At 46.0% G+C, this 25,922-nt stretch overlaps 1 protein-coding gene across 4 annotated transcripts in view; it reads right to left on the bottom strand.

Annotated features, from left to right (window-relative positions):
* LOC147685394 (uncharacterized) overlaps positions 1–25,922 on the bottom strand; it is a 374,955-nt gene that overhangs the window by 245,267 nt on the left and 103,766 nt on the right. For all 4 annotated transcript variants that reach the window (XM_086941307.1, XM_086941308.1, XM_086941310.1 and 1 more), the window contains exon 2: positions 8,335–8,465. In XM_086941307.1, coding sequence (XP_086797433.1) covers positions 8,335–8,465 — 131 coding nt within the window. The remainder of the gene's footprint in view (positions 1–8,334; positions 8,466–25,922) is intronic.

Here is a 25,922-nt window from a genome sequence, read left to right as displayed (position 1 = left end):
GTAAATATTTTTGTCCACCCTAAGCGTGGAAGGGTATTCTCAGATGTGAGACCCTTGCTCATTGCACCATCAGGATTCAAGCAAACCGGGCCGAAGACGGCTGTAATGCCAGAAACCGGTCCCCGGGAGCTTGTCTCCTTCCCAGTGTAAGAATTGGCTTTTGTAGTTTGGTTTGCCCTGTTCCCATCATGCACTGGGACAGGAACAGACTAATTTGCATACAGCCAGGTTCTGAAACTGGGATGGTGCAGTGAGCTAAAAAACGGTGTTGGATCTAGCCCTGATCTCTTGACTGGGTGAGAGCTTTCTGCTTAATTCAGAGACTCTGTCCCTCACCACCCCTTGTTGTAAATATTGCAGTTTATTATGCAGTAGCAACATTTGTCTTTCCAATCCATATGCATGAAAACTGAGGGGGAAAAAAGGAAATAAGAGGCAAGCAAACAGGAATTCAGCAAAAGTGACAGTGAAAAGATGGTCGTACACTTTGGTATGCATCATGCGTTTCTATCGTGCACTCAATCAATGGCCAACTTTTATTTTAGTAAGGGTGCCAATATCGCCACTCATGACCATAATAAGCAGCACATTCTGGAAGTCATGTTAACGTAGCTGTCATAACACCCGATTAAATGGAACTGCTTCACCGCACATGCATTGGGTGCTCAGATGAAATAGACAACCCAATACTTGGGAGACAGGACGTAGAGCAACAATTCACGTAGGGCAGAGGTCTTCAAACTTTTGGGTGCAGAGACCCCCCTGTCAACATTTTCAGTCGTAAGAACCCCCTTCCTGACAAACATTTCTAAACCTGTAGGCAGGGCTTCTGGAATTACGAGGCAGGTGAGGACCAAATTACACGAAAGGCTTGACTAAATTGTGTGAGAGGAAAATGTAAATAATGTTCTGTGATGCCACGTTATTTTGGGATAGAATCGCTTCATTATTTTGACATTTTTTGCACGCAATAACACAGAGGAAAGATTTTACCCCATCAGTACCAAAATACAGCAATTAACATCAGAAAGGTGTCTAGTCAACTGTTGTGATGGGCTTTCCACTCCGCAGGAATACGTGCTGCCACATTAGAGGCTCACCTGGCTCTGGCCGGGAGCAGCAGGGGTCCCTAAAACCGTGGCGGTCTTGTGCAGAGTTAAGCAATTTACCAATGCCGCTTTCCTCTCACCCCCTCCCTTCCATCCCTCTCTCCTCTCCCAACCCCGTATCCCTCTCTCATATTGCCGGCATTTTATTTCACCCCTTTTTACAACTTCTGAACTCTCCCCATTCAACTTCTCACTTCACACTTAATCACCTCTTGCCATTCTGTATTTTCACTGCCCTCATCTCTAACAGTTTCTTGCATTTATCTCATGGCCTCTCTGGCCCCGTCACCTCCCGTGCCCATCTGCACTTCTCATTCACCTCAAGGCTCTCCATTCAAATTGTTGTCTATTTGTATATTACACCTCTCTAGTCCCCCTATCCATCTTTCACATCTCTACTTTGTTCGTTCACACCTTCTTGAACAAATGTCCCTCTCCCCTGTTACCTCAGCACCAGTGCTTAATTTGGTTTCCGGTGCTCCGCACTGGCACCTAATTGTGCACACAGGCACTATGACCGTCTGCCACATGGTGGCTCTGTCTGTGTAATTTAGAAATGAGCAGAACAGCTGTTTATTAATTCCATATACATTAAAAACGATAAACTCCCCACATCCATGTCATTCTTATAGCTTTGGGGCTTGAAATAGTCACACTTGTACAGTGTTATGGTTGGTAGTTGCATAGGTATTGTCATTGGCCGCACAGGCAAGGCAAGGGGTGGGTGGTTAAATTTGCAGTTGCACCAACAATGCACCTCATCTCTCTGTAGCACCTTTCTTCCAAACATTTGTTTATAGTGCTACGCACAGTTTACTCACACTCAGTTTTGTGATCTACATAGTACATATTCTTTGTAGCAGGCACATTAACCCTCTGCACTCTGTGGATGAGAAGAGTGCCCATGTGAGTGCATGGTGAGCGATGCAATAGTATGAGAGTAGGGAAAGAGGAGTGACTGCAGGGTGAGTGAGGTGGCCATATTAATTTGGGTGTGGACATAAGTGCAGAGTGGGATGAATGAATGCATGGTTAATGATGGGCTTGTTTGAGCGAGTTGCAAATTGAGCAGTGAGGGGGCAGGTGAATGAGGTGTCACATGAGTGCAGGATGAGTGCAGATGAGTAGTGTGACTGCAGGCTGAGGTAGAGGGTGAACAACGCAAGTGCATTGTGATTGCAGAGTGATCACTGTGAGTGCAGGGTGAGAGGGTGAATGATGTGAGTGCATGGTGATCAGTGTGAGTGCATTGTGATCGCTGTGAGTGCAGGGTGAGCATGAAAGTGAAGTGCGAGAATGAGAAGTGAGTTCTCTGAATGCAGGGTGCATTTCCAGACACTTGAAGTAACTCAACATATTATTGACGGCGCGTAGGATTTGAGATACAAGTTAAACTATTGCTATTATGACATTAATCAGGGAACGAGGGTGGAGGAAATAAATAATATGCTGATCTTGCAACATACTTCCAGTCCTATGGTTAGGGTTGCCTGCTCATTATTTTGATGTCCCAGACGATACAAAAATAAGCAGTCACCTAATGCTGTATATTTCAGCACTCATCTGTGCATACTTGGAACAGCAAATCTAAATAGAAAGCACTTTTAATTGTGTTCTAGGGCTGCCTCAATGATCCATGACTGATAATTAAAGGGAACAAAGACAGAAAAGTCACATTACAAATGTATTGATTTATGCGTTTTTATATAGCGCAGACTTTACCCGAAGGTGCCAGAGCGCTGCAAATAGGAACAGTAATGTTACATGAGGAGAAAATTACAAGTGAACAAATTACAAAAGCAAACATTAAGTTACATGAGGCAAAAGTGACAATAGTGAGCAACCAAAATAGAAGAGGTAGCAAATGGTACAGTACAGGAGGAAAAAGTGATATGTGTGCAGGTTACAAAAGCGTACAAAGTACAAGTAGAGGTATAATACTGCACTTAACGGCAGACACTCAAACAAAAGAACAAACGTTACGTAGGCAATGGTGGCATTTGTGCAAGTATATAAAGCAAACAAAATGTGAGAGGTAGCAAACAGTGTGTTACAAGAGAAATGGCTGGTATTTTTTTCTTCTGGCAACCCTACTTTTTATTTCTTTTCATGAAATGCATTCTTACACTATTGCAGTAAATGTAAAATACAAATGTAAGGCAAAGGCTGAGTTGGGGCCCAGGGGGTACTGGAACTATAAAAAAAACTAAGCCTCAGTAACCAGTTTTCAAAAGGTATGTAAATATGCAAATGGTCGTTAACGACCTGTGAGAAACTCAAGGGTGCCGGGCTGTGCTGGAGATAAGACTGCAGACACAGCCCAGCGGAGCTCACAGCAGCTCGAGCTGAGACACACTACGGGGGAGGAGGGGGGCTGAATCCCTGTAGTCAGATGGGCCCGGGCAGAAGTGTGATCGGGAATGCGCGACCCCCTTTCCATCACTCCACGGCCCCCCTGGGGGTCGCGCCCCACACTTTGAAGACCCCTGACGTAGGGTAACGTACAACAGAAGTCAGAGTAGAGTCAAGGGAGAATAGGGGTGAAGAAATGGTTTAAGTCTACCTTCAGCCACAGGAGTTGGACAATGAAGCTAACCACTCCCCCTCACACCCCATCCAATCAGTAGTGCTACAATCCCGGTGGAAATGTTGAATGAAAACATTGCACAACAAACGCCAGGGACTGAGGGAAGAGGTCCCAGAATTGAAGACTTTCAGAGCCCCAACACAGGAGGAAATAAGATTTGCTCCAAAAACTATAAAAAATGTAAAAAGTTAATATGTTCACACTTTTCCCCCTATATAACAAAAATATACATATATATATTTTTTTTCATTCAACTGAATATCACCACCCAGTGTGTGTATGTATATATATATATATATATATATATATATATATATATATATATATATATATATATATATATATATATATATATATATGCCCACCCCTAAATAGCACCTATGGTAAGAGCGCAAGCAAGCTGTCAGGTCAGCAGTTACGTAGCATGCCCATGACGGTGCCCGCATCCACCTTTGTTCCCCGCGTCCCTAGTAATCCCAACGCACAGTAGCTAAAAGTTTGTGATCCTAACATAATATACAGTTATTACTATGCTTCCCACAAACGTCACAACTGCTAAAGACTTCAGCACGATCACGGACCACAGCCCCATTTAACTGCTCTCCCAAATCCATCCACCCCCTGCCCTCCCAAAACTAGCCGAGACCTAAAAAAACGGAAGCCCCTGAAGCCCGCTTACCGCTGGTGCTGTGGTGCGCGTGACGAAAACTACCGTGGGGCGGGACTTCCGTTTCCTGCTGGAAGCTCGCGCCCACGGAGTGGCTGGCCAGGAGAGGAGCAGTGGTGACGCAGGGCTCCCATGCCCGATGGAGAGCCCCGCGGTGGCGGCTGAAGTCCGGAGTTGCACCAATGAGGTGAGTGGGGCTTAGTTGTAGCGGGGAGGGGGGGGGGTGTCTGTGTGCGCTCGTGTGTGTGTGTGTGCGCGTGCTCTTGTGTGTGTGCGGCGCGGTGGTGGTGTGTGTCTCTGTATGTGTGCGCTCGTGTGTATGCGTGTGTGTATGTGCGCTAGTGTGTGTGCGCATGCGTGTATGTCTCTGCGTGTGTGGGTGCGCGGGAGTCTCTGTGGGGGTGTGTGTGTGACTAGCCTGCAGGAATCGGAGCGCGTGGTTGTGCGCGCCACCCGCTCCGATCCCATTCTGGCAGATGCGCGCGGCCAGGTCTTGTCTCCTCGAAAGCGAAGCCAGTAACAATAGGTCTCTGGAGAGATCGCGCGAAAGCGCGGTTAACGCCACAAGACCTAAAAATGGGCAAATGTTTTACACCCCGCCCTCTGAGCTATACCCATTTGGAAGGGGGGAGGTGGGAGGATAACAGAACTTCCAGATGATTCACAGGGAGTAAGAGACTACCCAGTTTCGGACCGCTAAACCAGTATGCACAGAGGGGACAGCTATATTTGTGGACGTGTACTACACTCTAACTTACTGTAGAAAATATAGACATCAATTATTGTGATTATAAAGCAAATACTAGGAAATGCAAACACAATTAGGATTAAAAGTATAAACATAAAAAATGATTGAAAGTGCTAGCCTACATTTATTCTGAGATCGGCGGAGCTATGTAGCACCTTCCACGTGTAACTTGGTACAACCAGACGTACATGGGCAGCGGGAAATGTCCTTACGGCAGTGCTTAATTTGAGCCGGTGGGTGGGTTCCGGGGTTTGGCACTGGAAATTATTTGCCAACACTGGCACTTAAGATAGTCTGCCACATGGGGTCGCAGCTTATCGAATTTAGAGATTAGCACAACAACAGTTGTTTGTTGATCCATTAGGCATTCAAAAGGACTGCTAACTGCCGCCAAAGCCGTTCTTATAGCTTTGGGGGCCTGGAATCGTCTCAGTTGTTACACCTGTAGGTGTGTGATGGCAGTAGTTGTGCAGTACTGTAATTGGCAGCGGCAATAGGTGGTGCAAGCTGCAGTGACCTCTTGACGAGGGACCCAACCTTTTTTTTGGTGCAAATGATGTACTGCCTTGTGATGAACATGCCCCCCAGTCAAGAGAACGATCTTTCTCTCTCGTAGGGTAGACAGACTTACATAATTTTGGGTGTGAATGTGATGGCTGCCAGCCAACGATGGCACTGCCAATCATCGCTGTGTGTCGGTGCATAGTGACGAGGTACTGCGTTCGGGTGCTTAGCCACCTGCTGCTCAGCAGGATGGCTTTGTAACCCTTCAGCATAAGAACTCTGCACTGAAACCGTTAGTGAATTCCACATTTGTAATCAATCCTACTGTTATGGTTGTGTGCCATTTGGGAAGGCACTTTTGAGCACGAAAGCACTGCACTAGTTGCATCATGTTGACATGACAATAAGCACACAACAAACAGTTAGGCTCTGCAGTCTTATGCCTAAAAGTTATTAGCATAGGTAGCTAATAAGACGCAATGCCGTGCATTATGTACGCTCATGTGTCATGCATAGATAACGCAATGATTAAGGTAATTAATAAATTCATCTGGGGGGAAAGAAGAGTTTCACAAGAGGCAGGGCTTGGGGGAAATTTACATTTCTGGAGTGTTCTCGCACTAACAGATACGGGGGTGGGGGGGGTAAAGTTTATTGTGCTAGTGTTTAACAGCAGTGACAGTGTTGAAAGTCCGTCAGTTTTAACACTGTACTGTTAGAAGAGGTAAACAAGCATTGGCATAGCCAATAGGTCTTGCCTTTGGGAACTTATAAGTGTTTAGTTATCCAGCACAATATCCTTGGTGCAAAAACATCAAGTGTTGCATGACTAAACACTTATAAGGTCCCAAAGGCGAGACCTATTGGCTATTCCAATGCTTGTTAGAGACGCAGGAGGGTCTACACCGTTACCTGGCAGTTTAGGAGCGTTCCCAGAGCAATCTCTGGTTGGCTTGCTCCCAGCATCAAATAAAACTAAATTGAGGAAGACTCCATTCCAACAGAACTGCCACTTGGTTTTCGGGAAGTGCCAAGTGAAAGTTAAATGGACTTTGTTTTCTGTATCCATTCTATTAGCTAGTGCTGCCTGCAGTACATTGCACTCTGGGGACACTTGGTGGGATAGAATTAGGGCAAAGCAAAAAGTCTTGGATAACGAGCTTCCGGAAGACACACAGGTGGCTCAGGAGTGCAGCCTGAATATGTGCCCAAGCCACGCCTCCCTGCCAAATGCTCTCTTTCAGCCTCAGAGAAAAGGAGTGTATTTAGAATAGGACCGCAAGGTTGCACATTGACCTGCGCCCCCGAGAGATAACATATTACATATAAGAAGGACACAAACATATTCCAGTGATGCAATTCTTTAGTTTGGTATATAGTCAGATATCGTACGAAAGGTGCATAAATAACACTGTGCTATGAAAAAGTTGCTGCATTCACAAAAAGAGGGACTAGACATTGCGTTTTTTTTGTTGTAATTATTTTTTGGGGGGTATTCGTATTTTTTTTGGGGGGATGTTGTGAGTGGGACTATAAAATGTAGAGAATAAATGGTGAAACGCATATTCTGCCCCAAGTCTTTGATCCACACATTGCTTGAGGTTCAGTTGTCCTAACAATGCCTCTTATCAGATGTTGGTGTTTCGACCCCAATGTATAACTCAGGAGATCATCATCGGGACCACAAACAATACTAAAAGCATCTGAAGCCACTGAAAAACAAAGCGGAGAAAGAAAAGAAAATACCAAAATGGGGGTTTGAAAAGATGTCCAAAATGTATAAATTGAGTAACTCTCATTCCTCTGAAAGGTCTAAAAATATGTTGTGAAAATGGCTGCATTGACTAAAAGGTATGTAACGAGTTAAAAAAAATGCCAACCCTCTCACCCCACCCCGAAAAAGCTCAAAAAAAGCAAATGTGGCAATAATGCTGCTACAAATACTTGTGGCTTACCTTAAATTAGTGTCTGTGAAAAATGTGTGGGCAGATTCCACTGTTGCAGAAAAAAAAGGAATCGCCAACGATTCTTGAAAGTTGGATGCAGTCAAGATGTATGTTCTAATCACCATCGTGAAGGTTACATGTGGAAAATGAAAAATATAAGTGGAGCGCAAAACACTTAGTCAAAAATTCCTCCACTATATGCTCTAGGTGACTGTGACGCTAGGTGGCAAAGTCGTTCCATGACTTAGTAACAAGCGAATGCAGCATGACCGAGAAAAGGCGCTGTAAAGCTTTTTCACTGAAGAGAGGTATATGAAACAAGACAACCCGGGATTCGAAAGTGGTGCGGGCGCCCGCCGCGGCAAAAGGGAAAGCTCATAAAAGCACATATGTTTACAATTAAGGCGAGGCGCGGCGGGGCGGAGTTCAGAAAGCGCGCGTGCACGCGCTTCTGAACGCAAGCTTAAGGCCAGCAAAAAGCCTCTGGTAGCGATTTCTGCAGTCCCTTACTGAAAGTCGAGCAAGCAGCGCATGCGCTGCTCTAGGCTCGACCTAAAAATGTCTGGCGGAAACACTCAATGCTTTTACCCTACAGCACCCCCAGGGCACTCCGGGAAGCACAAATTGTCGCATTCTTTACCACTGAGAAGGCAAAACTGGAGGAAGTCAAGAGTACTACAGCTCTAGCAGTGGCCATGTCTTAAGGACATCTCCATTCCTAGATCTTCTGGGCACATCAAATTAGGAAGCGCAGTGATTGGTTCGACACCTACCATTGATCCAGAGCAAGGAGCTTCTTCTGCTTCTGTGCTTTCGCTTTGATAACATCATGATAAATATCAAAGACTTTTGTCCAAAGGTTGGCATCTTCGCAGGCATAGAGGCCACCACGCAATGGCAACATCTGGGGACAAAAGGACAAGTTAATGTGGGATGAAAATTGACAAAATAACCACCCTTTTGCTGCTCAGTAACAATGGGAGACATGAGAGAGACGGGGATATGTGCTCATATATCCTTCTTAACACCTATGAGGAAGCCGGTAGGAAATATCATAGCACTGAATGCAAAAAAGATGACACTCTCCAAAGACTTCATTGTTAATAACAGGGACCAAATACAACAAGCATTGAAAATGCAATAGGGCTCGCATTAGGAAAGTTTGAGCTATTGGTCTTATAAATGACATTTTTTTTATTTATGTGTTATTTTTTAAAATAGCTAAATTAATAGCTTTGTCATGTACAATGCCAATAGTTATAACTTTCGCAAATGTGACACCTATAGCATTTGTAATGCAACATGTTTTGTATTTACGTGACTTAGATGTATTGATATTACAAATAACAATGGCTTTTAATTTTTTTAAATAATTAATACTTAAATAATTTATTTAATTTGTAATGGCAATATCTTAAACTTTTGTACATAACCTTTGTGAAGATTATGTTCAGTGTTTTTTATTGTGACGAAAATCCAAGAACAGAAGTGAAATATTAACATATTTTTGTGATTTGTAATAAAGCGTGAAAGCTTGAAAACAGTTTGAAACATTGAAAGAACATATTTAAACCAGTGATGCTGTGTTTGCGCTGAGTGGTGCTGTGGTTGCGCTGAGTGATGCTCTGGTGGTGCTGAGTGATGCTGTGGTTGCGCTGAGTGATGCTGTGGTTGCGCTGAGTGGTGTGTGCATCAGTGGAGCTTAGTGGGTGCATTGGTGGATCTGTGTGGTGGGTGCATTGGTGGAGCTTAGTTGGAGCATCGGTGGAGCTGTGTGGTGGGTGCATCGGCGGAGCTGTGTGGTGGGTGCATCGGTGGAGCTGTGTGGTGGGTGCATCTGTGGAGCTGTGTGGTGGGTGCATCTGTGGAGCTGTGTGGTGGGTGCATCTGTGGAGCTGTGTGGTGGGTGCCTCGGTGGAGCTGTGTGGTGGGTGCATCGGTGGAGCTGTGTGGTGGGTGCATCGGTGGAGCTGTGTCGGTGGAGCTGTGTGGTGATTGCATCGGTGGAGCTGGGTGGTGGGTGCATCAGTGGAGCTGTGTGGTGGGTGCATCGGTGGAGCTGTGTGGTGGGTGCATCGGTGGAGCTGTGTGGTGGGTGCATCGGTGGAGCTGTGTGGTGGGTGCATCTGTGGAGCTGTGTGGTGGGTGCCTCGGTGGAGCTGTGTGGTGGGTGCATCGGGGGAGCTGTGTAGGTGGAGCTGTGTGGTGGGTGCATCGGTAGAGCTGTGTGGTGGGTGCATTGGGGGAGCTGTGGGGTGGGTGCATTGGTGGAGCTGTGACGGTGGAGCTGTGTGGTGGGTACATCGGTGGAGCTCGGTGGTGGGTGCATCGGTGGAGCTGTGTGGTGGCTGCATCGGTGGAGCTGTGTGGTGGGTGCATCGGTGGAGCTGTGTGGTGGGTGCATCGGTGGAGCTGTGTGGTGGGTGCATCGGTGGAGCGGTGTGGTGGGTGCATCAGTGGAGCTGTGTCGGTGGAGCTGTGTGGTGGGTGCATCGGTGGAACTGTGTGGTGGGTGCATCAGTGGAGCTGGGTGGTGGGTGCATCGGTGGAGCTGTGTGGTGGGTGCATCGGTGGAGCTGTGTGGTGGGTGCCTCAGTGGAGCTGTGTGGTGGGTGCCTCGGTGGATCTGTGTGGTGGGTGCCTCGGTGGAGCTGTGTGGTGGGTGCCTCGGTGGAGCTGTGTGGTGGGTGTCTCGTGGAGCTGTGTGGTGGGTGTCTCGTGGAGCTGTGTGGTGGGTGTAACGGTGGAGCTGTGTCAGTGGAGCTGTGTGGTGGGTGCATCGGTGGAGCTGTGTGGTGGGTGCATCTGTGGAGCTGTGTGGTGGGTGCATCGGTGGAGCTGTGTGGTGGGTGCATCGGTGGAGCTGTGTGGTGGGTGCATCGGTGGAACTGTGTGGTGGGTGTATCGGTAGAGCTGTGTGGTGGGTGCCTCAGTGGAGCTGTGTGGTGGGTACATCGGTGGAGCTTAGTGGGTGCATTGGTGGAGCTGTGTGGTGGGTGCGTTGGTGGAGCTTAGTTGGAGCATCGGTGGAGCTGTGTGGTGGGTGCATCGGTGGAGCTGTGTGGTGGGTGCATCAGTGGAGCTGTGTGGTGGGTGCATCAGTGGAGCTGTGTGGTGGGTGCATCGGTGGAGCTGTGTCGGTGGAGCTGTGTGGTGGGTGCATCGGTGGAGCTGTGTGGTGGGTGCCTCGGTGGAGCTCTGTGGTGGGTGCCTCAGTGAAGCTTAGTTGGTGCATTGGTGGAGCTGTGTGGTGGGTGCATTGGTGGAGCTTAGTTGGAGTATCAGTGGAGCTGTGTGGTGGGTGCATCGGTGTAAAAAATAGATTTCTCCTAAATCAGAATGTAAATAAACGACCAGTGTTATTTTCTAAGAGAGGTGCCCAATGTGCCACGCCTGCTTTTGACTCAGTTCACCAACACAGCAACGTTGGTTACCACGAGACATGCGCGTGACTGAATAGTTAGAAATAACATAAGGCACCATGTGACGTTTAAGAATAATGCTGAACATTATACCGTACCATGTTGCTCATTAGTTGGACAGCACATGACACTATATTGAATTTTCATCTGCCATGATGTGCAACGCTTGCGTCCTGCCTGTCGGGGGTTGTAGTTTGCTGTGTTTAGTCCTGGGTGAGATGCCGTACTCTGAGGGTGGAGATTAGAACCAGCTTGTTGTTTATTGATTCTGGACTCTGGGAGCGAGGAGGAGAAGAAGGGACCCCCACAGATATGCTCCGCTGACTACTGGGAGCCTACACAGCGCAGGGACACGCAGACATAACAAGCACTGGTAAATGCAATCATTTTCGCCAAGCATTGGTAAATGCATTGTAAAAAAAGAGGAATGAAGTCCCAGGCATCAGAGCTAGGGAAAATTTAGTGTGCAGGCCAGGGAACGTTAAGTTAACGAGTCTGGGAGAAGGCAGACAAGCCCTCGGCATTGCTGTGGTGGGGAGGGGGCGGGGAGAGGCAAGAAGTGAAGAATAGGGGAGAATAAGGGTGACGAGACGCACGGGGAGAAGCAGCCTTTGATGTGCCGGCCGGCCGTGGGCAGTGAATAATTAGGGGAGGAGAAATGCCAGAGCGCATGCTGGGGTAAGGTTGTGGAGGGAGGCTGGTGGCTTTGATGCTGTGCACGTGCTTTTTCATGGGCACAGCATCAAATCGCCCGTTTAGTTAAGCTCTGGATAAGCCCCAATATGTCTCGACATCTGCAATGCTTGCGCATTGGCAGAGGCCGAGCCCTAAAAATAGATGAAATAATGAACAGATGGTTGGCTGTTATCTCAGTTTGATATGCAGTTGAATGTTTCTCATATAAAATAAAAGTTGCTTTAGGAGAAAAACTAGCAACATGTTGCAAATCATCCACTGTTTCAACATACTGGAATAATAATGCATGTGGATTTATATGCAATAAAAATAAAGAACCGTTACCCAATTGAGCAATCACGGGCATTACTCAAATGTTCGGACCTTGCATGTAGTAGATCTTGAATATTTTTAGATTGCTTATTGATCAGAAAATAGTGTTTATTTATGTGTTCATGTTAGCACAACTAGGCTGCACATTTAATTGACGAGGCCTCTGCTTGCAGCGACTTCCATTTTTAAGATGCAGAACAAAATCTGGCTTTTAAAATGGCAAGAACAGGTTTCCTACGTGTATATTTGTCTTTTGCATTTTTCCTTTTCATAATAAAAGACAAAGTGGGATTAATTTCATGGTGTTGTTTTCTTGTACTGAATTAAATGTATTTATCTCTGTGCTTTAGGAGAAAGCCATGTTGAGATGTTGAGATGTTCTCGTTGCAATATACAAGGCATTTGCTGCACAAGCAATTGCTGTATTTCCTTCACTTTAAAATGGCTTAATGTTTAGGTTACTTCAATAGTGCAATGTCATTTCCCTTGTTTGAGGATAAAGGGTATTCAACACTTATTCATGACAAAGGTTTTTTCTAAAGTACCGTATTTTATTTAGCACTATTTCTACAATGTTGATCGGTTCATGTTGTACATCTTCCTTAGGACAAGCCTACGATGACCACTTCATGCTACGTGGACTGTGTTATTTTTTTTCACTTCTCTGAAACTATAAAACCGTGCCCTTCTTGTGATGTGTGCCAGAGACCCTTTTCTCTTTTCGACAAAGGCAGACTCTGGGTCGGTTTATATTATATTCATGTCTAACGACTTTTCCTTGTTTTCATACTGAGTAGTCCCCATGTTGGAATGTTATTTGATTTTATAATTAAACTTTTGAACAGAACAGTCTCTAAGTTAGATTCTATGACATGACCAGAGGCTTCGGATTAGGCTGTAACTTTCTCCATTTATTACTCCAGCAGCGTCATCAACAAACCCAATAACAATAAACTACGTTTCCCATGATGCACAGGGAAAGTAGAAACCGAAGAGAGTCCAACAGCATTGTCCAATCCGGAAACAGGGTGTCCCATAACTTCCCCTGAGGACGCTCTATCCTCCTCTTTCTTCGCTGCTCCAGCAGCACCAAGATGAGGGTTTTTCTCTTCTCAGGTTTTCTTTGTTTAGAGTTTACTTAACGGTCTTTACGTGTTATTTCTGGCTTATGCGCGTATATACCTTGCTGTCTGCTTGTCTTGACATGCATGGCGGTTTAATTTTGGTAATTACTGCCGCGGGAGTGTCTCTCGCTCCTTCGCAGATAATCCGTTACTTCAAGGCTCTCTGCGCGGGCGGCCCTCCCGCCGCTAGGGGCTGCGCTCTTGCCCATTTTGTGCGCTTAGCACAACTCAAACCCCACGGGCCAGCGAGTCGCGTCTTCCACTGTGCCAGTTGCGGAGAGACTCTCACAGCTGCGCGTGCGCTTCCTTTCACACGCTGGGGAAGATTGCCAGTTTTGTGTGGGTTTTTTGGGGCAATTTAGAAGTAGCGTTCAAGTGACGCTTGGGCCAGTTTTCAAGAGAGCCCTTGCCTGGAGCCTGAACACCCACAAACCAGGTAAGACTTGAGGTTCCGTGACGGTTCCGTGACAATTTGAACCCGTGTTTTCAAGTTTGACGGATATACATAATATTGGTATCAGTGAACCGCAAATGATCCATTTAGTATATCCTGGTGTTTTCGCTACGCTACGAGCAAGAGCACTCCTTCTATTGACATATTTCTAATCTACCCACGGCATCCATCTTAGATCATGGCCGCCATTTTGTGATTCTTGCCCTCACATATGCAATAGCCTCTGATCACTTCATTTCGATTAAGGACACGTAACCTTAGCCGGAGATTCACCTCTTTTCATGACACGTGCACCTTAAACCAGATCACGCTGTAGCTGCATGACTCGACCAAGGCTACCTCCTCTGCCCGAGGCCAGCCCTGCCAAACTGGTCTTCGTGTCCATTGTACCTGATCATGATTAGACGGCCGAAGCCGGTAGCCTTGCCCATTTACAACCCACAAACATCCCTTATCCCACTTTTCTATCTTCCACACCTGGCTCTGTTTCTTTCTTTCTGAATCTTTATTAGGGGGAGGTAACGAACTTTACGATGAGGCGGTCCGGGTCCTGAATGCAATATTGACAGGGAATTGTGACAAACTAGTGGGAACCCCTCTCTTCGCAATGTTTGGCCTCAGATATTATCGACGGTTCCTGTGTAACACCAAATATTTATTGTTTTAGACACAAAGGTTTTGGGAATGTATTACATGTAAAGAATTTGCCCCCAGCTTAAAATTTCGTATATAAGGAGCAACCCACTTTGTACAAATCGAACAGGCTCCTGGTTACTGCCCGTGTGTAGTATCTATGACTTCTGTGTCCCTGCAGTAATAAACCTTTGGTCTTTGACGCCACCATCGAGAAGCCCGTGTTTCTGTTCATTTGTGCACCAAGGCAGGTGGAACTCCGGGGTCTTTGGGTGTTGTACCCTGACACCTCTGGACGGAACCAAAAAGTCCAGAACTCCAATTGGCGCCCAACGTGGGGCGACGTCATTCGGTACCGGTCCAAAAGCCTGAAGAGTTCGAGAAGCTTCGTGTGAAGATTCCTGAGGGAGGCGCCCCACTTCATCGATCCCGGCATATCGCAAAAGTGGCCCGAAGTTCTCTTCCACGAGGGTTTCCCGTTCAGGACGGCTGCAGTGGGCCGTTGCCTTGACCGTCGCCCTGTCTTGGACCCGAAGTGGTGCAGTCCTTAGTACGGCGAAACGTGACGGGTTTCTCCTTGGTGACGTCTTCAGTGACTCAGTTAAGTATTTAGTGATAGCTAGCTGGTTACTTTGTGAGGATTGTTAAAAATCCTTGATCGGTTCTTGGTTTGGTTTTGTTTTATCAGATTATCATTGGTTGTTCTAGTTACAATAATCTATTTGGTTTAGTTTGGGTATCGATACATCAGTTCGTTTTGGTAGGCCTAAGTTCTTGGTTCGAGTGCACATATTTGTTCCGTGTTTGTTTGTTTTGTGTTCCGGACTGAAAATGGTAAGTCGGAAAATGTTGTCTTGTTTTAGTTGCAACAGTGACTCACAATTGGAGGACTCTTGTCTGGTTCCTCCGATTGGGACTCCCCTATATGATTTATATTGCAAGTATGGCGTGGGTCCTATATCTTATAATGAGATATGGGTCCGTTATTGTAAGAAGGATGGTGTCCTTAGTTGGCCACTGCATGGTAGTTTTGAACCAGAGATTCTCGACAACTTAGAAGCGAAATTGTTTAAGAAGAAAGCCCGGCCGGCAATGTTTGATTCTTTCCGTTACTGGCGAAAAGAATCCAAACAGAGAGAAATGAAAAGGTTGAAGAAAGAACAGAAAGAACAAGAAGAGTTAACTCTAGAGCAAGCGACTAAACAGTTGCAGGCTAACGAGTGTGAGAAGGCTATAGATGTAGCCATTAGAGAGCATAATCTAGCGATTGACAAGTGCTATCCTGCCTTGCCATCGAAAATGGCTAAGATATTGGAGGATTCCGAAAACGATCCTCTGTTATCTTATCTGTTACGGTCACCTCCACCGTATGCACAAGGTGCTGCGGCTCCACTCGCCCCGAATGTTCAATTGCCGGTTGCTGGACAACCTGGTGCTCCTGTCCCTCAGAATCAAGTTCCTGTACTTCCTGTGGTGAATGTAAATGTCCCTACAGCTCCTCCCCTTCCTACACTGCCAGCCTCTACACCTACTTCTGTACCCACTGTTCCTCAAACTATTTTTCTTGATACTTCTACTGTTCCGTTATCTATTCCTACCTCTACTGCATTTTCTACGTCTGCGAGTGTACTAACTCCACTTTCTGTTCGTCGAAGAATCACTGATTCTGTTACTAATATGCTGTCTCCTATATATAAAACTTTGATTAAGACTCCTACTCCTGACTCTGTACAGAGACGGAGTCAGCTTCCAAGTACTGAGGAACGGGGAGTTTTAGATTCCACGGCTCTCAGATGGATTTCAAAGGGTAGAAGATATAGTACGAGAGATGTGCTAGACACATTTATGCAGTGGGGGGAACCGACGCAACGGTACGTCTTTGATGAGATGTGCTCGTTGTTACGTGAGGAGATAGAAGAAGACGATGTCGAATCAGATTTGGAAGATTTAATTAGGGTTCAAAAGGAGTTCGCTGCTGGAATGATAGTGGGTGAGAATATAAAGGAAGCGATGGAACTTATTTTAAGTTTTAGGAGTGATCCATCTCTTCGTTCACCGAGAGATTTAGAAAAAGGTAAAGTGAAGCTAAGTCGCCAATATCCAATGAGGGAGGTTCCTCCAATTTGGCGCGAAGCTGTGCAAGCTGACGCACCGAATGGTATTGTAGCTGCTCCAGCACAGTTCCAACGAGTGTGGATACACATTCCATGGAAGCGAGCTGAAGTATTAGCGGTGAAACAGGCCTTGCCTGATCCACGTAAGAATCCAGCCGGATATTACAAGGAATTAACACAGACAGTTGAGGCTTGTATAATGAACTTAGCCGACATCGATATGTTGTTTGGTAATGTAGTCCCGCAACCAGTGTGGGCTAAAATTCGTAGAGAGGATCATCAAGCTGCTTTAGGTGGTGATTGGGCAGCTATCACTGCAGCAGATGGTCAGCAAATAGGTGGTGCGAAACCCGAACCTCTGATTGCTAATCTTCCAGGTAGGATAATTGACTTAATGAAGACTCTGATGCCCGCATTGCGTGTAAATTGGGACAAGTTGTCAGCATGCAGGCAGAAGAAAGACGAAAGTGTCTCTGACTTCTTCACGAGGTTTGAAGAGACTTTTGTAGATCATAGTGGTCAGGACATGAGTACAGAAGGAGGACAGAGACTGTTTGTCGATAAATTTGTGCATAATTTGTTACCTGAATTATGCAATAAATTAAAAGACTCAGAAAGTGCGTGGGCTGTATCTACGACAGCGCAAATACTTGCAACTGCACAGTACTACGAAAATAGAGATAAAGAGGAAAAGGAGAAATCAGAGAAGAAAACGAAAGATTTAAAAACTAAAGTTCTTTTGCAGCAGGCGTATCCGCCTCGCACGAATCAAACTAATACGCAGCAAGGTTCATACCAAAGGACAGATTATGGTTCATCAAGACCTCAATACCAGTGGAATCAGTGTGCGTACTGCAAGAAAGAGGGTCACTATAAAAATGAATGTCCGATCTTAGCGCAAAATAATGCAGCAGCAGCTCAGAGAGGTCGTGGTGGTTTTGTGCAGAATTCTAGAGGACGAGGACGAGGTGCTATGCCTCCACAAACGAATGATCGTCCCTCTAATCACTTTGATCAACGAAATGGGCAATCTGCTCAGCCAAATAGGTCTCAACAATATCTTGTCGAGGACTATAATGAAGTAGATGAGGGTTTTCAACAAAATGGGTACTAGGACAGCCATGGACAGAGAGAGGGAGTAGTATCAGTTCCAGTGGATCAGAGTGGGCCTTATGTCGCAGTAGCAACATCAGGTGTAGTCGAACCGTTTCTGTTGGATACTGGTGCCGCAAAAAGTTCTATCATTCATGCGAAACTCCCTGGCGCACCTTTGTCTGGCTCAACAAATGTTTCCGTAGGTTTTTCAGGCGCCCCTGTTTACAACCCGATATCTGGTCCTTTGTCTATTTCTGTTGGACCGTGCCAATTGAAAGCACCCCTGATTTTGACGACAGGTTGTAATGAAAATCTGCTTGGTTTAGATTTGTTAAAACGACTATATGCGACATTGTACTGTTCTCCGGAAGGAGTACAACTTACGTTGGGTAAAAATATCACCTCTCCGATGTATTTGTCAATGGATGCACTCCCGCCGGAGCTACATTCACTCCCTGATTCTCTTTGGGCGACTGGTCCTAATGATGTAGGTCTCCTAGAAATTCCACCGTATGTGGTAACTTTGAAAGCGAATGTGAAATTTCCAAGAATTCCCCAATATAAAATCTCGAGTGAAGGTGAACGTGCACTTTTATTGATCGTGCAAGACTTGATTAAGAAGGATGTAGTTGAAGAAACTAGAGGAAATGTCTGTAACAGTCCTGTATTGCCGATTCTGAAACGAACTGACCCTACAAAACCTCCAGTATATAGGTTTGTCATAGACCTTAGAGAAGTTAATAAGATTGTAATCCCGCAGTTTCCTGTAGTGCCAGACATTACTGCCTTGTTAACATTGATACCTGCCACAGCCACATGGTTCTCAGTTATTGACCTAAAGAATGCCTTTTTCAGCATTCCGATAGCCGAAGAAAGTAGGGATATTTTCGGCTTCTGCCTAGGAGGTCGCAGTTTCAGATTTAAACGCGCTCCACAAGGCTATTGTGAGAGCCCATCAATTTACAGTCAAGCTTTAAAAAGCCAGTTAGATTCTTTTGTCCTTCCTCCAGGTTCTGCCTTAGTACAGTACGTAGACGATCTTCTAGTGGCTGCCGATGACAAGGAAACTTGCAAAGCAGCTACAATTTCCCTATTGCAACATTTGTCTAATTTGAATCACAAAGTGTCTCCTTCCAAAATGCAATACTGTTGCCAAGAAGTGACCTATCTAGGTCATCTCTTGTCAAAGGAGGGAAGGAAGTTGACCCCAGAAAGAATAAAAGCAATTACGCAGATGAGTGTTCCACGCACACAGAGAGAAGTACGTGCCTTCCTAGGTATTACCTCTTACTGTAGGCAGTGGATTCCAAATTTTTCTCTGTTAGCGAAACCATTGGTAGCTTTGACTGGGAAAAATGTTCCGAGTCCGGTGCCATGGTCTGATGAATGTCAAGAGAGTTTTACTGAATTACGAAAAGCATTGTGTTCAGCTCCTGTATTGGGTACACCTGATTACAGTAAGCCATTCACGCTCTACGTTCACGAAAGAGAAGGTTGCGCGTTGAGTGTTCTGACACAGAAGTTTGGTGATAAACAACGCCCTTGTGCGTATTTTTCATCAACATTAGATCCGGTAGCTAGAGCGTTACCTAGTTGTTTGAGAGCTACAGCGGCAGCTGCAGCTTCCATTCGACAATCTGCTGGTTTGGTGATGAACAATATGCTAGTGGTTATGGTTCCTCATGCAGTGGATACACTCATGAACCGAACGAAGACTCAACACCTTACTAGTGCGAGATTATCTGGGTACGAGCTGACATTACTAGCGAGTCATATTCAGATTAAAAGATGCAATGTATTGAATCCAGCAACATTGTTGCCGACTGATCAAGAGTCGAGTGATTCCGAGCCACATGACTGCTATTTCAAAACGGAGGAAGAGACAAAAGGACGCATCGATTTGAAAGATACTCCCCTATCAGATCCGGATGGTACACTGTATGTGGATGGGTCATGTTTTAAATTGGAGAATGGTGATGTGACTGCTGCTTACGCAGTAACGACTTTGAAGACGATTGTGGAGACTGCAAGAGTGAGTCAGAATTCTGCCCAAGCTGCAGAATTAATAGCTCTAACGAGAGCGTGTGTTTTAGCTGAGGGAAAGAGAGTGAATGTGTTTACAGATAGTCAGTACGCATTTGGCGTGGCCCATAGTTTTGGCCGGTTGTGGAGAGAAAGAGGGTTCATTACGTCCCATGGGACTAAGATCCAACATGGTCAGCTAGTTAACGACTTGTTGGAATCGCTAACCTTGCCGACTGAAGTTGCAATTGTAAAGTGCAGTGCTCATAAAGCAATCACGGATGATGTTGGTCGTGGGAATGCCTTCGCTGATGAAATTGCTAAACAGACAGCTAGAGACACGATGAGTAGAATGTATGTTGCTACGTCTGCAAGATGGATTGCTGAGTCTGGAATGTGTGAGGATACTATGGAAAGTGTGAAAGAGATTCAGAAAGAAGCGACTGAGGAAGAGAAACGTGTATGGAGAGAAAGTACGGGCAAGTTGGACTCGAATGGATGTTGGATTGATTTGACAGAACAACAGCGTTGGATGTTGCCCGATGCGTATGTGCTTGCAGTAGTGACGATGGCGCATGGAGTAGCGCATATAAGTTCTAAAGGGATATGTAAGATGTTAGCCCCGGTCTGGAAGAATGGGGGAATAAGTAAGTGTGCAGAGAGAGTGGTGAAAAATTGTATGGTGTGCTTGATGCATAATCCTGGCAAGGGAACTCCAACTCCAGCTGGTCATTTCGCTCCTCCTTCCTGTCCCTTTGAAGTGATTCAGTTAGACTTCATTCACATGGAACGCTGCAACAATCTAAAGTACGTCCTGGTGGTAGTTTGTGCTTTTTCCAGGTGGATAGAAGCATATCCATTAAAGGACAATACTGCCCTATCTACTGCCAAAATTCTTCTCAAGGAATTTTTCCCTAGGTATGGAATGCCACGGATTGTATGGTCAGATAACGGAAGTGAGTTTATAGGGAAAGTTATGCAGAGTGTGTGTGCCGGTCTAGGACTGAAACAAAAATTTCACAGTGCAAACCATCCCCAGTCTGCTGGTTTAGTTGAGGGTTACAATGGCACCCTCAAGCTGAAACTAGCTAAAATACAAGCATCCACAGGTTTAGCTTGGCCAGACGCACTTCCTTTGGCCTTGTTATCAACGAGAGCAACAGTACATTCTAGAATAGGGCTTAGTCCATACGAGATTGTGTTTGGCCGCCCGGCAAATATCTGGGGTGTGCCAAGGCCTAAGCAATTTTGCTCCATTGAATATCCTATGTTGATAGACTACCTTTACGACTTGACTGCTAAATTGAGTCTTATTCATCAACAGGTTTTCGATGCCTTGCCAAAACCTCCGGAGAGTCCAGGACACCAGCTGAAACCGGGTGACTTCATCGTAATAAAGAACTTCGCGAGGACGAAGAACCTTCAACCAAGATTTGTGGGGCCTTATCAGATCTTACTGGCAACGAGGACAGCCGTACGTGTCGCTGGCCGTAAACACTGGATTCACGCTTCTCACGTAAAGCGTGTTCCGTTGCCGCTCCCTTACGACGACTGGGTGAAGAAGGGAATTGGTGCCTCCGAATCTGAAATCACACCGAAGTTCATCTCTTTCAGCGATGCCGAATTGATTACTGATACTTTGAAACCTGACTCTCCTCCTGAAAAAACTCCTTTGAACATTGAACATTTGCCTCCAGCATCAGAAGAAACTTTGCTATCTGCGAACTTAAACTCTGCAACAGCTGCTAGTGATACACTATTTTCCGATCAGACAGTACCAGCAAAGAAGAGATACAACCTAAGAAGCCATAAAATGGACAAATAAAGCAGGCAACTGCATATTGTGATTTTTGATATATATATATTGAACTTTTGCCTTCAGCCAGGAAGTTTGCTATTGTTTATTGTTTTTAAAATTGCCTTGCCGTCTGGGTAGCCGTAGGGTCGTGGCTGTGTGCCTAGTTTGAATTTGCAGGGGTCTGACACAAGGTCGATCTTTCTGTTGGTTCTGGGAACTCCCAGGGCTGATAGAGGCATTTTCATCTACGTACACATCATCAGTGGTCGCGAGCGGATTGTAGAAGATGGAGCTTCCTGCGCTGCAACGAGAAAATGTGATTTATGTTCGCAGAAACAGACTTAATAGAATCCTTCATAGCAAATGTTTTCTGATGCAATGTGCCATTACATTTTTGATTATTTTAGCAACATTGGTGGGTGGAATCGTCTTTAGCATAAATTTGATTTTTGTGCCAGTTTCTACAGTACCTCCCCTTGATCCTGCTATTTCTACTGTTTCCTCTATACACTCTTTTCACTCATTTCCGGAACATGAGCAAGCCCGACGCTCAGAGTTCATTAACAACACGTTTGTACAGCTCTTGCATCAACACCAACTGGTAGTTAACACTACAGACTGCTGGGTGTGTGGCTTGATACCCCACACTATGGATAAAGGTATTCCCTATCTGGTTTTGCCTTACAGCTATAATGGATCATTTCAGGCCTTCCAAACAATCTTTGCTTATGCCCTTGAAACCTATCCTCCACGTCCACCGCGTTCCACTAAATATAACTCTGCCAACAAAGCCTTAGTCCAGGGAATTATTGACATGGTCAAGGACGTCAATAATACTCCATCTTACCCTAGAGACGAATTGCGAGTATATTTAAGTTGGAATACTTCAGAGTATCGCCTTAGTTTAGGAGAAAGCAAGCGTAAAAGCTCAACTCCAATCTGGGTCGTACCTCACCGAGGTCAGGTCTGTCTGCAAGGTAATGGGAGAAATCCGAGAGCTCAGCTAGGGAGGAGTGAGTGCGTAGAGACTTATGTGTTTCCGGCTAACTCTTCCCCTGCCTTTCTCACTGCTAGGGGTACCTACTTCATTTGTCGAGACAGAGCTTATACATGGTTGCCTGCCGACTTTTCAGGATCATGTTACATTGCTCGGTTGTTGCCTCCGACATACACTGCTTCATCTGATTACCACAGAACCAGAGTAGCGAGAGGTGTCTTCAGCAAGGAAGATACCGCTGGTCAGGAAGCTGGAGACTTCTTCAAAGGTTTCCTTCCGTTCTGGGGGCCTATGGCCAATAGTAGAAACATACGTCAGCTAACACGGGTAGTTGAATCTACTATTACCGAAACTGCTGGTGCCCTTAGCAATTTGACAGCTGAGCTTCAGGCGGATAGGCTCATGACGTTGCAGAACCGTATGGTTCTAGATGTTATACTTGCAGATCGAGGTGGGGTATGCAGAATGATCCAATCGAGCTGCTGTGTCTTTATTCCTAATAATGCTCCAACAGTCTATGAGGCGATCTCTAAGCTACACAAGATTTCCGACTCTATACATGTAGACAAGGGAAACTGGTCCTTCATGGAATGGTTTTGGACTCTGATATCAGCGTGGGGATGGAAGGTTCTGATGGTCATTGGTGTCATCTTAGTATTCCTATTCTCATGTTGTCTGATTATCCAGTGTGGTCCTGCTCTGTGTAGTCTTTGTGCTACAACTTGTCTCAGAGAACCACCTGCGTTTGGAGAAAGGACACGAGAAAGGATGATGATACAACAGCATGTCACTGACCTGATGAGCATAGAACTAGATTCTGACATAGACTGAGTAATTGCCTATGTAAGGGCAAAAGGAGGGTCTGAGGTTCCGTGACGGTTCCGTGACAATTTGAACCCGTGTTTTCAAGTTTGACGGATATACATAATATTGGTATCAGTGAACCGCAAATGATCCATTTAGTATATCCTGGTGTTTTCGCTACGCTACGAGCAAGAGCACTCCTTCTATTGACATATTTCTAATCTACCCACGGCATCCATCTTAGATCATGGCCGCCATTTTGTGATTCTTGCCCTCACATATGCAATAGCCTCTGATCACTTCATTTCGATTAAGGACACGTAACCTTAGCCGGAGATTCACCTCTTTTCATGACACGTGCACCTTAAACCAGATCACGCTGTAGCTGCATGACTCGACCAAGGCTACCTCCTCTGCCCGAGGCCAGCCCTGCCAAACTGGTCTTCGTGTCCATTGTACCTGATCATGATTAGACGGCCGAAGCCGGTAGCCTTGCCCATTTACAACCCACAAACATCCCTTATCCCACTTTTCTATCTTCCACACCTGGCTCTGTTTCTTTCTTTCTGAATCTTTATTAGGGGGAGGTAACGAACTTTACGATGAGGCGGTCCGGGTCCTGAATGCAATATTGACAGGGAATTGTGACAAACTAGTGGGAACCCCTCTCTTCGCAATGTTTGGCCTCAGATATTATCGACGGTTCCTGTGTAACACCAAATATTTATTGTTTTAGACACAAAGGTTTTGGGAATGTATTACATGTAAAGAATTTGCCCCCAGCTTAAAATTTCGTATATAAGGAGCAACCCACTTTGTACAAATCGAACAGGCTCCTGGTTACTGCCTGTGTGTAGTATCTATGACTTCTGTGTCCCTGCAGTAATAAACCTTTGGTCTTTGACGCCACCATCGAGAAGCCCGTGTTTCTGTTCATTTGTGCACCAAGGCAGGTGGAACTCCGGGGTCTTTGGGTGTTGTACCCTGACACTACCCTCAGTACCAGTAGGGAGCAGTGGTCCCAGCCCACATCAGCCTAAGTGCTCATATTATAGGTTTTCACCTACAATTAACCCCTGATTATCTCAGAGTCTTCCAAGGTACAGAGTTATGGAAAACCTTGAGGATTATTATGAAGAGAAGGAGGAAGAGTTAACCTATCAGCCCATTGATGACCATTTTTGTCAGGTCATGGACACCTCCATCCTCAAGGCGGTTTCACAAGTGGTGGCGCTCCTGGAGAAGAAGGTAAATCAGCTTCAGGCCCAGTGCCTTCTACCCCTCTACGCGAGGGAAGACTTATCTGGGGCTAATAATCCCCTACCTCCAGGACAGCCCTCCATTACCGCCCTAGACCCTAAGAGAAAGCGCACTGACGACACAGGGGTACATACTGACGCCTTTTCTCGCTTAAAGAAGGCTTCTGGCGGGACCCTCAGGGTATTCTGACTGGTTGCCCACTGGGGACCCGGATGAGTCCCTGTAGACCTCGGATGGAGACGGTGACCCGGGCTGCCCATGGCGCCCAGTAAGATCAGACTCGACAGCAGTTCCCTAAGCCGATAGCGATATGTTGAACCCCGATGACTTTTTGTACCCAAGGTCGGCTGAATGGGTTTCCGCCCCTAAAGTAGCAGCCTATATGGCGTCTAGACTGTGTAAGCCTCTGGTTAAGGAGGTTCGAAGCTGCCTCAGGGCGGAATGTCCAAGACCAGTTTTGGAGGGAAAGGTCACAGTCGCACCCTAAGATGGCCACATTCTAAGCCAAGTTTATTCATGACCCTAAGAAAGGAATTGACCGTTCTTGGCGGGCGTGCCAGGATAAACTCCTGGACACGGTTGGCCCCCTGGCTAAGATTCTGGACATGGCGGAGGAGGACAAGGCCTCTGGTAGTCATCTCCCCTGAAATCCTCTCTAACTGGGCACAGAGGGCTATCATTTTTCTTGGCAACGCAAATGCAGTGATTTCTACAGAACGCTGCAGATCTTTATTGATAAAGATAGACCCTAAGTTGAAAGCTGGACCAGTAGCGGAGGGTAATCTCTTTGGAGACCCCTTCGTCAAAGAATTAGGTACATTTGTAAACACATTTAACTCTCTGGACAAGGCCCAAACATCGATTAAGTGCATATTCACCCGCGTGTTTTTGGTGCAGCCGGTTGTGCCAGGGGGCGCTCAACCGGCCGTTCCTACAGACAAGCCTCCTACAAGTCCACGGAACCTCGTCAAGGACAGTGGCAGGACCCTGAGAAATTTGGAAACTTTTACCCTACCAAGTCATATCCACGCCGAAGAGGTGGCAGAGGCAATGGTTCCTACAACAACCAACAAGGTGAGAGTGCAGGATTCTGGGAGTATAAAAATAGGGGGCAGATGCAGACTTTTCTACAAAATTGGCTTCTGCTAACCTTAGACGCCTGGGTTTTCCAGACCGTTCGTGGTTTTCAGATAGAATTTTTCAAGTTCCCGATTCAACTGACTTTTCCCAAACCAATAGTCTTCTCGAGCGAACAGATGATGGAACTAATAGACGGGGAGATCTTAGATCTGTTGCGGAAAGAGGCGATTGTACCCTCGACCCTTCACCAGCGAGGCTTCCTCTGCAACATTTTTCTTGTGGAGAAACGGGATGGGGGCTACCGCCCAGTAATAAATCTCAAAGAATTCAACGGGTGACTAATTTACTGTCTCTTCAAAATTGAGGGTATTCACCTCCTCAGGGACCTATTGCAATCTCTGGATTGGATGGTCCGTCTGGATCTCAAATATGTGTATCTTACAATTCCAGTCTTTCCCCACACAGACGTTTTGTTCAGTTCCAGTGGAGATCCCAGGTATTCGAGTTCACCTCCCTTCCTTTCGGTCTATCCTCCGTTCCGTGGTGTTTC

The sequence above is a fragment of the Lissotriton vulgaris genome, chromosome 10, assembly GCF_964263255.1.
Source record: "Lissotriton vulgaris chromosome 10, aLisVul1.2, whole genome shotgun sequence".
NCBI classification, from domain to species: domain Eukaryota; kingdom Metazoa; phylum Chordata; class Amphibia; order Caudata; family Salamandridae; genus Lissotriton; species Lissotriton vulgaris.
Note: the sequence above shows the minus strand (reverse complement) of the source record. Positions and strands in the feature narration are given on the sequence as shown.